The sequence below is a fragment of the Agelaius tricolor genome, unplaced genomic scaffold, assembly GCF_023055355.1.
Source record: "Agelaius tricolor isolate 1412-34295 unplaced genomic scaffold, bAgeTri1.0.p SCAF_34, whole genome shotgun sequence".
In the NCBI taxonomy this organism is placed as follows: Eukaryota; Metazoa; Chordata; class Aves; order Passeriformes; family Icteridae; genus Agelaius; species Agelaius tricolor.
The window spans coordinates 1,219,563-1,237,098 of record NW_027269294.1 but is presented as its reverse complement, the minus strand read 5'-3'; the positions used below and the strand labels follow the sequence as shown (position 1 = coordinate 1,237,098).

At 45.0% G+C, this 17,536-nt stretch overlaps 1 protein-coding gene across 5 annotated transcripts in view; it reads left to right on the top strand.

Annotated features, from left to right (window-relative positions):
• Positions 1-17,536, top strand: part of ELF2 (E74 like ETS transcription factor 2) — a 34,932-nt gene that overhangs the window by 11,755 nt on the left and 5,641 nt on the right. For 4 of the 5 annotated variants that reach the window (XM_071452478.1, XM_071452483.1, XM_071452479.1 and 1 more), the window contains 2 exons: positions 15,623-15,736; positions 16,707-16,880. In XM_071452478.1, coding sequence (XP_071308579.1) covers positions 15,623-15,736; positions 16,707-16,880 — 288 coding nt within the window. Of the gene's footprint in view, positions 1-9,007; positions 9,159-15,622; positions 15,737-16,706; positions 16,881-17,536 lie in introns of those variants that run through there. The other variant, XM_071452481.1, reaches the window with a different exon arrangement.

The following is a 17,536-nucleotide window of genomic DNA, read 5'->3' as shown; positions in this document are numbered from 1 at the left end:
AAGCAATGGATAAATAAAATACTTAGTTTAGGGAAATCATCTTCCTCAGAGGAAATTTCAGATTTCTGGTTACACAGTTATCCCCATGGGAATCAGCTTTGCATCTCTATGTCCAGTCTCTAGTTACTGCCTGTCCTTCTTTCTGTCTTCATATGTCTTCCCTTATTATGATTGAAACTGCTTCCTTCTGATGTCTCTTACAGAAATTGGAGCCTGTGAACTCTATGGTTTTTCAGATAAATTTCCACAGTTAAATACAATCTACTAAGAACTTGGTATTAGATCTGGTTAGAATCTGACCTTTGTGATTATGGTGTGTGTGAGGGACAGATAAAACGGTGTGAGAATTCATTCTGGCCAGACATTATTTGATTAAATGCTTGGTAGAGAAAATGAGTTAACACAAGCATCTGATGTACTCCTTGTTAGTGCTGGCATACCCTATTGACTGAATCTCGTTTCCTTACACTGACAGCTCAGTGAGAGCTTCACACGTGCAGAAAGGGCATTTGCTTTAGAGGACAGTGCTGACAACAAAAAGCAGAGTATGGACATGGTAACAACTTGATTAAACTCTCATTGTGAGTTGGCACTGTCTTCCTCTGTTCCCTTGGGTTGCAGTTTGGAGACAGGAGACGACTGAACGCACCAAGCTCGTGCCACAGCAGCTCCTGTTTATCCATGGATGCCCCTTTATAGGGGGCTCAGAATTGCTGTGCTTGCACAACCAAGCAGTCAGGGTCTCAGCACTACCCAGCTCAGTGGCCAGTGATGTGTCTGCAGTCAGGGCTGAATGGCATTGGCTGGGGTTCCTTGTCTGAGGTCAAATCCAACCTATCCTTGCCTCACCTGGGGACTGCTTTGCTTTTATTCTAGAGGAAACTAGACTAGCCACATTATAGCAGAGGTGGCCTTGGAGTCCTAGCAAAATAAGAAATATTGTATTTGAATATCTGTGTAGAGGCTTTGTCCCAGAGGTCCCAGTTGCCCTTGATGGGCCGCAGCTGTGACCATTGAAGAGAACTGGGATAAAAGGGGGCGGGTTGGCCATTCAGGGAGAGCCTTGAAGGTGCCCTGAGCTAGGAAAGAACAGCATGCAGAAGAAAGAGTCTGTGCTGTGAGGATCTGCAGCCATGTGAACACACCGAGGAGGTATGGACTTTAGAAATCTGATAACAACGGCAGTATGGGACTCTAGAAATAGAACACCACCACCACCACATTGGGTTCAGTTATGGCCACGTTTATCTGGGCAGCTTCAGAGCAGCTGCAACATTCCCCCAAGAGCTAAGATGAAGCCTATTTGCTAGATAAACAAGATGGAACTTTGCTTGCTCTACTGCAAGAATTAGATGCCTCCTACACATTAATGGGGTAAGAGTTTGTCCCTTGGATGTCAACTAATTTTATTGTACACACCATGTTGCTACTGCTATTGCATCCATGTGAATCCTTATTTTGCCAAGAAATCCATTGCACTTTTTGTAGTCAAATGTTGATGACAGTGAGGCAAAATCATTCCCCTCCTATTGCATGTGCTATTGTGTAGTGCTTGGAGCACTTGTGCCAAGGGTATATACATCTTTGTTTTCAGTAACATTCTTAAGTCAGAAACAAAGTGCAACTGCAACTTAGGTTTTAGGGCATCTTTGTTGGTGTTCTCTTTTTGGAGAAATTAAGGAGAAGAGCTCTACAACTGCTCCATGGACAATAGTATTTTAACATCATGGTAACAGCTGGGTTGTGGTGTCCTGTTTTTTCTAGATTTCAGGTTTCTGCCTTGTAGCATTCAGTGCTCCATTCTTACTGAAAGCATGCTGCAAGACCAACTATTTTGTAATGAAGTCTAATTTGATTACGGATTTCAGGCATAATTTGTATTTTTCTGAGGCTGATGTGAGGCTAATTCAATGATTTGCTGGTGTGGGGCATTCTGGGTTGGAATTCAGATGCACAGATGGATTCTCCTCCAAACTCCCTACTCCACTTGCAGCTGGGAGTGTGAATTTGTAAGCCGTTACTTTGAAGACCCGGCCACAGCATTTTACTAATGTAAGCTGAAAAACTGGGGGGTTTTTACCTTGAAATTAGAATGCAATGGGGCATCCAAACCCATTATGGTATGAGTGCACAAGAGTGTGTTTATTGATCAAAAAGATAGTGAACAGCTATTGACGGTGATAATTTTTAAAGGTGATCTGTATATTAAAAAGGAGATTGTAGTTGACAGCAAGCTGTAGGATGAGAATAAAGTAGTGTTTGGTAAGGACATTTAGTCCTTAAAAACATTCAGTGGACTTACAGAATAGATGTTTGTTGTTACCAGAAATGCCTTAAGGACTTCAAAATGATGCATCTGGGACAGAGAAATTGCTCAAGTGTGGCATAGTTTATATGCCAGTCTATTGCCAGTCTCCAATAGTGTTAATTTTGTGAAATAATATAGACTGCTATGCAAATACCTGACCTGTTGTTGTCTAATAGACTCCCCAGGAAAGAATTTCCTTATAAGGCAGGGAAGTGTAAATATTGATTGTTTGTGGGTTGGTAGTTTGGTGTTTTATTTTTTTCAAGACAGCTGATTTTTCTCACTCTGCATGCACAAGTAATAATGCTGAAATGTAGACACTGGCTGTTTTGATTAAGTGCTTTTCAGTTTGTCAGAAGTAGTGCCAAATCCTGAGGATACATTTGTTTTTTCTGTTTGGAGTCATTAATTGCTGTATGAATAGTGACATCAGGACCCTGAGTTCACTCCAAGGCACAGATTGTGACAGACTTTGGTATTGTTAGACTTCAGATGGTGTACTCAAGAAAATGAGTTTGTCATGGTCATGGACCACTTTGCTCAATATTTCCCTCTATCTTCCAGGGACACTTTGTGGTTATTTTGCTATTTGGACATTTTCTACTGGTGGATGGTAATGATTATGTCGATGTGCTGATAAAACAGATGGCTGCATCATCTTGTATGTTTTCAGGCATTTAACTGTGAAAATGCTTCTTTCTGTTGTTACCTTTGCAATGCAGTAATAGCTATGAACAGTGATGGCCTGCTGTTGAAGACAGCAGCTATTTCTGTAATTATTAGATCAGAATTTCTCTAGGATCCTGGGCAAAACTGACCTTTCTGTAACTTTAACATTAGTAGATGATTTGGGCACTTGGGATAGGGCGTGCCTGGACTTCTGAAATTACTTGCAGCTTTTTGAAGTGGTTGGTATTTCAGGATTATCTCCGTTATCATTTGCAATATCTTGTGCAGACTGCCAATACTGCCCTCAGACTGTGATAGGTTGATGCTGGCCAAATGCCAGCCCACCCACAAAAATAATTTATTCATTTTCCTCCTTAAGTAGAGGAGAGGGAAAGAGAAGTCATGGGGTTAGATGAGGATTAGAACAAAAACAGTTCAAGGGCAAAACAGCCTTAAAATTTTGAAAGGTATGAAGAAAAAATTATTAATAGAATTCAAAGAGGATAATGAGAACTGAAAAGAAATGGTTAAAACACCTTCACCCTCTCCCACCCCCCTCCCCCCCATTCTTTCCTTCCCACCAATAACACAGGGAGACAAAACGTAGCATTTTTAGTCAGTCTAAAAGTCTTTCTTCATTTCACTTAAGGAGAGGAGTTTCTGGCTGTGCTGTGGGGTCTTTGCTACAGGAAACAGTTCTCTGTGAACTTTTCCAACGTGGCTTTGATTTTCACAGCAAACAGTCCGCCAGGAACCTGCTTGCAACATGAAGTCCCTTGCTACAAGTGCTTTCCGTGGGCCATGTAGCTTATGGGGTGCAGTTTTTAAGGATAAGTTGTTCTAGTGTAAAAGCAAGGGTCCTTTTCCTCTGTTTCTGAAAGCAAGGGTTTTCTTTCTCTCTGTGGAAGCCTCTCAGCTGATCACAGCTTGTCAGCATCCACACGCTCCTACAGGAGTGCCTTTTTCTCACGGGCTGTGGGTGAATGCTGCATCCCTGCATGCACTCCGTGAATTACAGGGAAACAATTTGTTCTGTTGTAGTCCTCACCACAGCTTGCAGAAGAATCTCAGCTCCGACGTCTGGGCACCTCCTCCTGCCCATCCCTCCTTTGCACCGACCGTGTCAGCAGGTTGTTCTCACCACCTGTCATTACCTTTTCCTTTTCTCTGACTCGGGAGACAATTGCTGTTGGTAGGCTCGTTTGTTCTCAAGTCCTATCGGCTGAAATGGTTTTTACAGAGCTCGGCAGCGCTGAAAGGTGCATCTTGTCCAGGCCCGCCTCTGGGGAATCGCTCGCCTTGCTTCTTTCTCTCGGTGTTGGTCAGGTGGGCTCGGCCGGCCCTGCACAGGCTGCGGGCTCCGCTCCGTGCCTGTTCCTCATGCGGGACGCTCAAAAAGGAAAAACCGCTGCTGCTTTTGTCTTTGTGTCCGCAGCATGGCTGGTTGAAAGCGGTTGAGTAAATCAAGTCCATTGCGAGCCATGCCGAGAGAGCTGCAGCCGTGCGGTTGTGCAGCTGCTCACGGTGTCAGGCCTGGCGGCCGCACGGCCACAGGCACCGGCGGCCCCTCCAGGACGGGCCCCGGCTGGCTCCCCCAGCCCTTCGGAGAGCCGGGACCAGGACAGCTTCCCGCGGTTTTTCCTTCTTAAATATCTTATCACAGAGGCGTTACCAGCTTTTTGCTAACTGGCTTAGCAGTGCGCTAACTCTCAGAGCCAGGCAGCGATTGGTTTTGCCCGACACGGAGGGAGCTGCTAGCAGCTCCCCACAGAGAACCACCTGCGTGGCTGACTTTTACCCTCTCCACCACAAATCAATTAATGCCAAACCAGCATACAAACATGTCACAGACATCCTTTATGAGAAATCCTTTCCTTAGGATTTTGCCTCCTGAGAAGCTGAGAGGCCTCAGGAACAGAATGTAAACATTGATTATCTGCTGCTGTGGAATGCAACAGGTGGATCTGGGATTGGTGTCATATGGTGTTTCTAATTCATGGCCAATCACAGTCTGCTGGCTCAGACTCTCTGTCCGAGACACAAGCCTTTGTTATTCATTCCTTCTTTTTCTATTCTTAGCCAGTCTTCTGATGAAATCCTGTCTTCTATTCTTTTAGTATAGTTTTAATATAATATATATCATGAAATAATAAATCAAGCCTTATGAAACATGGAGTCAGATCCTCATCTCTTCCCTCATCATCAAACCCCTGTGCCATCTACCCTCCACTTACTTAAGCTACCTCAAACAACTTACCTCTGTAAGAATAAGCAAGTGCTTTATGATAATTGCCATTTCCCAAGGTAGCTTTGTCTTACGGGAATCCTCTGGGGCTAAGAGTAATTAAATGCACGCAGTTTTTTCTTTCTGGTTAATTATTGGCTGTCAGTGGAAGGAGAAGGTGCAGTTGGAAGGTTGTACTTTTAGCGTTTCAAGCCACAATGCTTGTGGAGTAGTTTTCCAAGAGAAACTAGTCGGATATCAGAGACTCTTTTCATCATATTGGTGGGAATTGTAGGAAACGCAACTTTGTGGAGGAGACTGTGGGAGTGGAGAGTGACAATTCCCCTATAAGCCCTGAATGCTCTGTTAGTTTTGGGAACTGTTCAAGGAGATGCTTAAGATAATTGATGATTCTATTCCAATCCAAGTCTGCAAATCTGATGAAACGCCCGAGTTTTTCATATTTTGAATTTACATGTGCTGTTTTGGATGCAATTAGTCACATCCAGCTGCTTTTTTTTAACTTGTCTCTTGGTTTTTCAAAAGAATCTGAATGAGGTTTTAACTAGTGTATATTGCAGAGAAGAAGTGATACATTTCCTTTATTGTGAACAAACTTGTCCATATCCTTAACCAGGGGATAAGTTGTCCATACCCCTATGAGCTGATAGATATTTTACTCCTGTCTTTATACAAGAATGGAAATACAATTCACTTGTTTTGCAGTTACTTAAAGCTTATGACAAACAGAGATGTAGTAACTAGAAGCATAATTTTCAATGGTAACTTTGCAGCTTATTAAACATTTTGACTGGGTTTTTTTCCTGGCAGTTAGTAAATGTAGCATGAAGGTCTACCTGGCTATCCTAACAGCTGAACTTGGATGTTAAAAAATTACAATTAAGCTTAGTCTGTGTATAGTAACAGTAAAACCAAACTAAAACCAGTCAACAATAAACTAGGGTAAATAAACATGTTTCTGTCTGACAAAGAGTGATGCTGGTCCAGAATCTGTTCCTCTACTTTTTTTTTTTTTAAATTTTTTCATGCCAGAGAAATAAAATTTTGGCAATTTCCTGTGGCCCTGTTCCATTACAGTATTTCTTGCTTCAGTGGGCCACCCACTGAGTAGATTGTGTAGCCCTCTTTTTTAGCCTAGAAAGGAGTTTTTAAAGAGATTAAAAAGTTAAATGCACATTTACTTTTTTCCTGTTGACTTTTTTTCCCTGAAATAATAAGATTTTATTAGCATGACAAATCAATCAGCATTCATAAAATACTAGAAATAATATAATTTAAAAAGATGAAACTGCAGGACTTTTGGAGAAAGTTGCATTCCTCCTTAAAGACAGTGTTAGGCTTTAATACTAATATAGATAAGGTATGCACAGGTCACTTCATAATTTGTTGTGGCTTTTTGCATATTAATCTTGAAAGTGCACAGGCTCAGGTTCTTTTCATTTCCAAGTGATGGGAATCCCTTGGGCACAGAATGATATTCTCTTGTGTATGATCAGAGAGAGGGAAGAACCAGAGCGCTTGTGTGCAGCTGCTCAGGTCCATTTCATGTGCACTGGCCAACATTGTGCCAACTCTGTGCTTGCAGTAGTAAATAAATGCTGCTTAAGAAACTGATGTTAAATCAAGAACTTCATGTTCAGTACTTTTTGGGGTTTTTTTTTTTCATTTTGGACCTGTGAGGTTTGTCAGACGTTACGCAGTGCCCATTACTTGCATGCACTTATTCAAGGAGTCCAAACATCTCAGGCAAAACTTTAATGGGTCAAACACTTGACTGAAAGCTGCCATCAGTAAACAATCCTCCCTGAATTACACAGCGATCAAAAAAGGAAAAATTATGAGTGCACCTTTTCTGAAGTATGGTAGTGTGAATTCCTGTTGACATGGGTGTGGATCTTCAAAGGCATTTATATCTCAGTAGAGCTTTTGATCTGGATCTAAACAGACAAACTTGTAAACTGTATTTTATTGCTTGGAGTGTGGGTAAGTTGTAGTTTTTATCAACAGGAGGTACACACGAGTGTGCACAGTGACAGGACTACAGGGTTATTCCAGCACTCTGTACATAAGCTGAAGCTATGGTGTTGCTAAACTGCACCACGTAAAGCTTCCACTTCCACCTCAGGATGTTCTAATGAGCTACTATTCAATTTGATTGCACATAGAGCTGTGTGCCTGCCGAAAATGCCTTTTCTTGTCCTTGGGCTTGTCTCCACTAGGAAGATTTCTGCTGGAGAATACAGCAGAGTCCCCTAGTGGAAATATGCTGATGGGAGGAATTCTTGTTAGCGCTGCCTTTCCACCTCTCTGAATAACAAAAGCTGACAGGAGCACTCTGCTGTTGGCAAAGCTGGATCTGCGTGAGAGCTTTTTGCCCTCACAGCTGGCGAGGTGCCTTCTTTGTCCGTGCTTCTGGCCGTGCAACAATCTTGACGGGCAAAATTTTAGCACAGACCTGTCCTTAGGTATCATGGCCTCTCATGAGTGTGAGAGTGAATGATGTTGCTTGCAGGTCTTGCTCTTTATCTGATGAGGCACTGAACAAATTTAATTCCTTACACCCAGGAGTAGATGAGTGCTGTCTACAAAATGCCTGATTTTTTAATTGCATATTATAAACATTATCTATAAGTACAGTCATGAAAATGTATTCCTATAATGTCTTGAGAGTTGTAGTGGAGGAATGCTATTTGTCAAGAGTTACAAGCACTGAATTTACCAGCTGGAGTTGATTTTTGCTGGATACTATTTTGTGATTTCGGTGCTGGGGAAAATTGTTTCCAAATTGTTCCTTCTGCTCCAGGTCTTAGGACTACTGAAACTTGAGAAGGGAAGAGATTGTGTACTCAGATTGCAGCTGGATCCCTTCACCTTGTTTAACGGAGCTGTGAAGATGATGTGTTCAAGGAAGGCTCTGTAGGCAGCGGGTGTGAGATCCTTGACTTAACATGGTAGGCCTGCTCAGGTGTGTGGTTTAGTGAAGGAATCCCTGTGTGTAATTTCCGTCCGTAGCTCTGTGTGAGACATACTGGGCTTTTCTTGGCCCAGCTGCTCTTTGTTCGCAGCTCTGAAGTTTTTCCCTGGGAGTCATTGGTGCATGGACTGGGTAGGCAGTGTGGAGAGCGTCTTCTCCTGACTGGTGCCTCTGGCCAGGGCTGTGGCCTTACTGATTGACACAGGTGTTCTTCAGGGGAGAGAGGATGCAACCCTAAAAAGTGGGGGTAGTGCTTTGGGTTTGGGGTTTTTTTAATTAAGAGAGCAATGAAACTTTGTTTTCACCCCACAAATCTTTTCAGAGATGAAGGATGGATGGGACCTCTGGCTAACGGGAATAAGCCCTGTTCCTCTAACGGAGATAGGGTGGATTGCAGGCGCGGAGCTTTTCCCGCAAGTTGTTACTGACAGAGGTGCCCCGGGGACGTGTCAAGGAGAAATCTTGTTCATGCGTCAGCGGTCACCTCGGTGAGGACTGTCCGGGTTACACCGGTAGGCGGTTTAACCCCGGGCACCAAGCGCCACCGGGGCACGGCGGTGCGGATGGCCGGGGGCTGCGGAGAGATGGAGCGGAAGGCGTTGGTGGCGTGCGGGGCCGGCCGGGCCCTCGGGCGGCTCCGGAGCGGCGCTGCCCGTGCGGCGGGGCCCGGCGGTTCCCCCGGCCGCGGTTGGCCGCGCGCTGCGGCGGCGGGAGCCGGCACGGCACTTCCTGTGTGGGGCGGGCAGCGGAAGGACCGCGCGCGCCGCCCCGCAGGAAGCGCTCCCGCCGCCGCGCGCCGTGGCGGTGAGCGCTCCGCCCGCCCGCCCGCCCGCGGGAGCGCGCCTCGCCGCCGGCCGCTGCGCGCGCCCGCCCGTCAATGTGAAGCCGCTCCGGCAGCGTAAACATGGCGGCGTCCGTGCATGAGGGGCCCACGAACCAGCTCGACCTCCTCATTCGGGCCGGTGAGCTGCGCCGCGCCGGGCCGACGCGGGGCGGGAGCGGGGACGGGCCGGGGCGGGGTGGGGGGGGGAGGACGCGGCGCACGTCGCGCTCCGGCGGCGAGCGGGAGGCAATGGAGGGCAATCAGGAAGTGATCACCTTGGTAGCGGCCGGCCCGCGGCACTTGCCTCCCGGCGCTGGCGGCGCCGCCGGGAGTTGCGGCGGGGCGCGCGGAGGAGTTTAGCGGGGCTGGGGCGAGAACCAGGAAGTGCGCGGGGCTGTTGTCCTCCCGCCTTTCCCGGCCCTCTCCTCGCCCCGAGCGCTGCCGCCACGCTGTCTGAGCGGGCAGGCCGAGTGCCGCCGCGCACCGCACGCAGGGCCGCGGCCCGGTCTCCCCGGGCACCGCACCCCCGCGCGCGTCCCCCGCTGTTGCGGCGCCTGCCCCCCCCCGCCCCCGTGCCCTTTTAAACTCCGCTCCGGCGGCGGGGCGGGAGGAGGCGCCGCCGGCAGGGCCGCGGCCCCACGTGCGCGACGCGGGGGGGCGGCGGCGCCCCCTCCCCCACGCGCGCCGCGTAGCGGAAGCGGCGCGTTCCCCCGGGGCCCCGCGCGGGGGAGGCGGGGGGCGCCCGCCGCCAATGGGCGCGCGGCGGCCGCGGGAGTGGCGGCGCTGCGGGCGGGCGGGCGCGCGCGGCACCGGGGCGAAGCCGACTGTAAACACGGAAGTGGCCGCGCCGCCGCCGCACGTGGCCGCACCTGCCTGCGGGCGCCCCCGGCGGGCGGGGCACGGGCGGGCAGCAGCGCCGTCCCGGGCAGCCCCGCAGCCGCGGCGCGGTCAGGAGGAGCCGGGCGGCGGGAGTGCCGTGCAGGTGTCGCGCTCTCTCTGGCCGCTCCTCCGCACCGCCGGACCTTGCAGCCGCCGGGCGCAGCCGCTGCTGGGGCGTGGGCCGTCTACCCGAGCTGTAGCGCTTTTTCGGGTGGTGTTTTGAATCCTGCATGGGTCGGCCTCTTTCCGTTCTGTCTGACAACAGGATACTCTGGTGATCGCAGGACTTGTCTTAAAGTGTGTGGTAAAGCCCTGGAGAACGAGCAAGGTTACAGCTGACCCAAACCTCAAATGCAGTGTCAAGCATTCAGTTCTCCACCGAGGTTGTACTAGATCTGATTTTATTTTTGCCTTTACGTCATGAATCTGAACTTCTAAAAGTAGTCCTTGGAGCCATAAACAGTACAGTGTATGGCATTATAGGTAATGAAAATTGTGCAGTAGCTGCACGTGAATTTTCAGGGATGGTCAAGCTTAGTACTGGCTTTGCATTGACATGGCAGTGGGTTTTTAGAGGCAAATGCTCTGTCATTTATCAGTGTATTAAGATATGTTTTCAGAAAGGGCCAAGTCACCTAATCATCATCATTTATTTTACTTAATGTGGAAAAATACCCAGGGTTTTTTGGAGGAGGATGACCTACCCCCCAGACATGGAAAAATACGCCACAAAGCAGTGAAAAACTGTGCTGCTGCATAACAGAGTAGGTCCTGAGCATTCTGACACCTGGGTCTAGGATGGAGCAGTAGCCTGACTTTGCCAGCAGAACAGCTTTGATTGCTGCAGGTCTCACCGCTGCAGGTCTCAGTGAGTTGTTTTTGACTTTTGATTGTCCGTGAATAGAGAACGTTTAAGGAGTTGGTCATTGTGTCAACACCTTCTTAAGTCACTGTACCTAGATTACTTGAGAGCCAGCCCTTAGATAAATAATGAATGACCTTTGCATTGCTCTTTTTGATGTCCTTTGTCATGCTCACCTCATTAGCCCAACCAATTAATTCCTTTTTTTCCATATTTGCATTGCAGTGAGCGATACCTATGCATATCTAGTATTCCCACCATCATACTATCAAGATACCATATCTGTTTACTTAGTTTTGTATGTAGATAGCACGTGGATTTAAGTGAGGAAATCTTTATCCTAAGGAATTATAATAATTACAGTAATTACATGTTGCTTTTTCCCATGGCTGCTGGTTTCAGTGTTGACAAAATTCAGTGTTTAATAACTGTGGGAAATAAGATGGGCCAAAATTATTACTGCTTAGAGTTCTCTTAGTTGCCAGTTGTAGGAGCAGCTCCTGAATGACTTTACACAGCTCTGTTTTGGCTTTGCAGTTGATATTTCTGTCAGTATTGGGCTGCTAACATATGGCTCACAGTGAAACAAGTGTTTTGAGATGGTTGCTCTCATCTTTGTTATTGATCTGCCTTTATGCAGTGGGTTAGGCATCATCCTTAATTTGGGTGCAGCTGAGAGTCTTGGACAGAGGCAGGCTCAGGGAAATACTGAAAAACCCCAGATACTGGTTTTTGGTTTCTGAATAAATGTCTGCCATGAAACAAGCAGTAAACTGAAGAATGCTTTCCTTTCCAAGTCAAGTTTTGCATACAGAAAGATTTCTGGGTATTACCTATAGAGGCAATTCAACTGCTTTTAATTAACATGTTGTTTAAGCCCTCTCACTAACTTCCACTGCTGCTTTTAAATGCTGGAACAAAACAAGCCCATGAACACCAGTAAACTTTAATGAGGTCTGTTAGTGTATAGGTAGTGACTCTACTGAGTGCCATGCTTGGAATTGTGAATTCTTCAGTGGAATGTTGCTGCGATTGCCTGATAGCATTGAAGGGGAAGCTATTGCAGGTGCCACTGCAGTGCAGTGCAAAAGAATAAATACCATTTTGAGAATTTCAGTAGATCTTTTCAGTCTCATTAATTGCTTTCAATGATTTTGTTAGCCTTATGGTAAAAGGGGGGGGACATTGTTCCCAAATGAATACGTTGCCACTATTTTTTTCTGTAAATCCAAAGTACAGCCCTTTCAGGCTTAATTACCAAGGTTAGTATTTTGTAACAGCTGTTGAGAACCTTGAATAATCTACTATACACACTATTTGGGTAGAAAGTGGAGTTAGCAAACATTAGGCCAACAGTGAAGATAGAGATCAACTAGCCTACTTACCTGTTTACACTTTATATCTGAATTTGTTTTTTGAGGTTTTTTTTCTAGAAATAGATGAAAATTTTTAAATTTCTAAAATCATGTGCCAAGGACTCAGATTCTTTAATAAAAGCAGTAAGATGAGATTTGATTTTAAAGAACGGAAGATACATGGTGGTCTTAGCTCTCGTGTGTTCTAGATCAGTAAATGGCAGTTCTCTTGTTACTCAGTTAAAACAGTGTGGAAAATTTGCTTCCATCCACATAAACAACTTTGCTTCATTTGGGCAAGTTACAGTTCTTTCTGAAATGATTGTATAATACAACAGACCTACACCTTGAATTGTTTACTGGAACAATACAGTCTATTTTAGCTTTGGGGTCTTAAATATAGTTGATAGCATAAATATAATAAAAATAGAATTGGGCATTTTCAGAGAAATGGGTGACACACTTCAGTTTTTGATTAGAACTGTGACACTTGTATATCAAAGGCTTGGCAAGTTGTCTTTTTTAATTGTGGAATCCTACTTGTTTTGTTTTCCTTTTCTCCCCATCTTTTTTTTGTGAGAACTGTTGTGCTACAGGTATAATTTAGTTGATGGCACTTGGTCTGGTCATTTGCAACAAGAGCTGCCTGTTATTTTCTTGCCCCTTCTCTGAGAGAGCCTGTTCCCTCACTTCATCTTTTAAGATGGGTTTCTTAGCTGGTTTTGGGTACCGTGGCTTCTCTCTGAGCACTCTGACATGCTGTCTTCTGTTGGACATTTTCTAGCATGTCAGAAAGATATTTTACATAAATTTGTGCTAGGGTACAAATTTCTCTTTTTTTCCTTCCCACTGTGCTGGTGCAGTAAGCATTCCCTGTGAGGAAATGCAAACTCCTGATGTTCACTGGGTAGACAAATGCCTCTAAGGCTAAAGCCATGCACTGGCTAAAGGAGAATCAGTTAGCTGGGAAGACTTGGGACTTGGTAATAGAACTGAGTTTAGTAGGTGTTTTAATAGCTGTCCTTTTGGCAATGTTAGATTACTTTGTTAGCTGCCTTGATAGACAGACAGCATGTGTTGTTCAGCCAAAGCCAGAAGTGTTACTATTTTTTGCTTGATATTTTTTAGGTGACAGTCTTAGTGGAGTCCCAAGTAGCTGCCATGGGAAAAGCATTTGTGAAGTGTGTGTTTTCAAGTGTCAGAGGCTGTTGTGGAGTAGACAGTGCTGTTTTTATTGGGAGCTGAAGGGTTGCTTAGGGCAGAGGTTGAGTGGCTCCTTTGCTTTCCTGTTACAGTTCTGCAGTCCCAGTCCCTGATGCTGGCTGTGTTCCCTTTTCCTCCACTCCGGTCCTTCAGCAGAATATCCTAGTGCTGGAGAAGTGCATAGATGGCTTTCTGCTGTGTGTCTGCTAAGTACCTCCTAGTTGTGCTGCAGTATCTAAACTGTTCTCTGTAGCAAAGTTTTGTATGCTTTTAAGCATTTAGGAGGTAGTAAATTCAATATCCTCTTAAAATTGAAATTTGTCACCTGAGTTTGAATTTCTTTACACAAGTCCTTTATATACTGAACCTAATGGCACAGAAGCAGCTACCTGGTTGGAGAAGCTTTACTGACAGGCTTTGAATCTTATTGCATGCATTAGAATAATAACATATATAAATACTGATTTGGACTTTGTAATTTCAGTAGTGTTGCAGAATTTACACCTTTTTTATCAACTATCTGAATATTGTTCCTGTATTCTGGTAATCAGTGAAAATTTTTATCAGGTAGATGAGGGAAACTTAGTTATGAAATTGTGTGCAACTGAAACTTCTGTTTAGCAAGAGAAATGTGTAGTCAGAGGGTTTGCTGCTACAGGAGGGCTGCTCTGTTACAGTGCAGGTGGTCAGGGCTTGGGGTATAACCAAACAGCTGCTTGGCAAGGAAACACTTGGCCAAGCACGGGGAGCATCCTGGGTCTGCAGCTGGGGAAAGGGGCTCATGGTTGCCACTGGTTATCCAGGGACAGAGTGCCAAATAAAGACCCTTCTCTGGTTTTCCTGTGCTCTTAGGTAAGGTTTTACTGTTCACAGCCTGGGGTGAGGCAGTGTTGGCATGTCAGCCTTAACAGGCATCTCGTGTTCCAGAAGATAAAGCCCTCTAAATAGCATCCCAGTGGGCAGCAGGCTGCTTCAGCAGGAGCTTTGTCACCTGTAGGTTTGCATTTCTGCATCTTCCACATTTCATCCACTTGCAGCTCCTGGTTGATCTGTTCCATCTGCTGGCTAGTAGATTGTTCAAGTTTTTAATCCCTGCATTTGTACAAACTGCAGTATCCTGGAAAGCTTCCCCATGTGAGCCTGCAGGGAATCTCTGTGGATCTGGCCTTTCCTTCAGTCAGAACTAACTCTTGGCTTTATGTTCCCTGCTTTTCACTAAACAAACCTCGAGGTATTTGTTAGACTTGTTCAGTAACAACATAGGTGCCTTGCAGTTTTTGTGGAGAGTTATTCCCAAATGCTCTTTCGTTCAGTGATACTAGAGCTAGGTGGCTCTGCTTAGGCTAAAGATAGATCTCCTGGTTGCTGGCTGCCTGGCTGGAGTGGTTCAGCCTAGAGCAGATGGCCATAAATGGAAAGAGCAAGTGGAGAGAGACAGCCCTACCTTGGCCAGAGTGTGGGTAATGGGCAACAGGTGTTCCTGCAGTCACCACTGTTCCAGACCTTTACAAGGCTGAGCAATGTGCAGTTAGCTTTGCACAGAACTGGAGTTTTGCATGGTACATTGGGGTTTTTGTGTTGGTGCTGTGATCTGCACTGTGTCAAACCTAACTGTGCTCTCTTGAAGTTACATTATTTTTGATTAATTACTTTTCCTAAATTTTCAGAACTTGAAAATAGAACTTTTTTTTACCTTCTTCCCTTAGTTTTTGCATAATGCGCACTCTTTATACTGTTTGTTCTGCTTTGTGGTTTTTTTAACAACCAACCTGCTAAAATGAACTCAAAATTATTTTCAGTGTCAGAAATCAAAACAGGATGTATGTTTTGGAAACTAGTCTTGTATTTACATACATGTATATACATAGACATGTATATGTACATATTTATGCAAAAGACTGAAAATTTGAAGAGGTGACCTTTAGATTTTAATGGGATAATAGTTGGAGATGGTACTACTTCTCTGTTCTGCTGCATTAATTTGTCATCATCCTCATCTGGTTTTTTCTGGTTAATGGGAAGGCAGAAGACAAATCTCAGTCTCTTTCTGTAAGCTCTTGAACTCCTCATGGAAATGAGCAGCTTGCTTGTGAACTAGGAATCTAATCTAGGAAGTGACAGTGTCAGTTCTGCTTGTCTTATGTCTTCCCTAAATATTTTTGTTGGCAGGAAGGTATAAAAGGTATGAAGACATCTGATAACCTTGTGGTTTTCATGTTAAAGGTTGAGAAGTGTAGTTGTACAGGGATACATGTGGACTCCTGTAAGTAACCTGTTCTCATAATTTTTTGTGTCCTTCTGCAGTAGAAGCATCAGTTCATGGCAGCAATGTGCACTGCACAGATAAGACAATTGAAGCTGCAGAGGCCTTGCTTCATATGGAGTCTCCTACCTGCCTGAGAGATGCCAGGAGTCCTGGTAGGTCAGCCACAGTCTCTGCTCTCTCTGGGAGCCATTTCTCCTTCTACTCATCACTAAGACAAGCCAAGTGGGAAACCTGGTTCTCTGAAGAGCTGTGTGCTGTCTAAAACATTTGCCTGCATATTTAAAAGCTACTGATTTGTTGGAGTTTGACATGATTTCTCCACCCTGCAACACGTGTACTTACAGGTTAAATCACTTATCTGAGAGGGTTTGTTTGGAAGAGATAGTAACAACATATTTGAAATTAACTTTTCCCCCCTAAACATCATGGAATACTTGTTCACTGTGCAGGTGCCAGAGCTCTGGCACAGGCTGGCCAGAGAAGCCATGGGGACTCCATCCTTGGGATACTAACAAGTACAAGATCCTGGGCAACCAGCTCTAGGTGGCACAGATGGAGCCTGGAGTTGGACCAGGTCCCCTTCCAACCCCAGCCCTTCTGGGTTCTGTGAATCTGAATTTTTAAATTGCTGAAATAAAGAGTTGTTTTAAGGGAAAAGTATTTCTATTCATCTTTCCATTTTATAAAGAATACCCAAAACCCATGTGCTGCACAGTGTTACCAGTCTGAAAAACCAAACCTTAATGTTGATGGTTACTTTAACTGATGTCCCTTCTGAAGTTATTTAATATATGTTGGATGAAATAGTGATCAAACTGAAATGCAAAAGCTACAACATAGGAAGTGGAGATCAGAGTAATGATAAAAGATGAAGCTCTAATTTGTTTCAAACAAATTGAGTTTGGTTCTGAAGAATATTGGTGTGGTACTTGTTTTTGCCTAAAACTACTGACAAGTGTGCATGTTTTGGGGAGTTGGATTGATTTTCAAGGTGACAGGATTTTGGAGCAGAAGCTTTATACAGTGTTGCATATGCTTTGTTTAAAATAATTTTATGTAAGCTACATTAAAATAAAATCAGGTAGAAACTTCATCAGATATTCTTTTTTTCTTCTCTTGTAGTGGAAGTTTTTGTCCCTCCTTGTGTGTCCACCCCAGAGTTTATCCATGCAGCCATGAGACCTGATGTGATCACAGAAACCGTGGTGGAAGTGTCAACAGAGGAGTCTGAGCAAATGGATGTGTCTCCTGTTCCAGCTTCCCCTGATATCCACGAACCCATGAAGAAGAAAAAGGGTACATATGGCTCTTCATAGGAGCAGTCTCACAGTTTGACTTGTGTTGTCCACTGCCATGGATGGTGCAGTTGGTACAGGGGAGCATGGATTGGATGGTCTGAGCTCTGTGCTCAGACAGACAGATAGATGGGAGTCTGAAATGTGAGTCCTTAGAGAAATGGGTCTGCATCAGGAAAAAAGAAGGAGCAAGAGAATGGGCTTGGACAAGCCATGAAGGAAGATGGTTTCTGTGTTGTGTATTGTAACACCAAGTGGAGGAAGGGCAGAGTATTCAAAGAGGACTTTGGTGGTGGGTAGCCACTTTGTGGGAAAGGTGGGAATATTTGGTGAGATGGTAGACTTGCGCTTCATGCAATCAAGCAACAGGGTAAATACTAACTTAAACATAAATCAGTTTACACAGTCATTATCAGATCTTATTTGTGACATTTTTGTCTTTCCTGTCTAATTGGCATGTCTTGGAGGAGAAACAATTCAGAAGAGTGTTTGGTTTCTAAGCATTTTGCTGTCCCATGAGAGGGTGGCACCTCTAAGGTTGCTCTCTCTGGTCCAGCAGTTTTGTTAGAGGCATCAACACAGTTCACATAGCTTTCGGAACATTGGTTTAATAGTTTCCAGACATGCTGAGATGGAATATTTACTTGTAATTTAGAG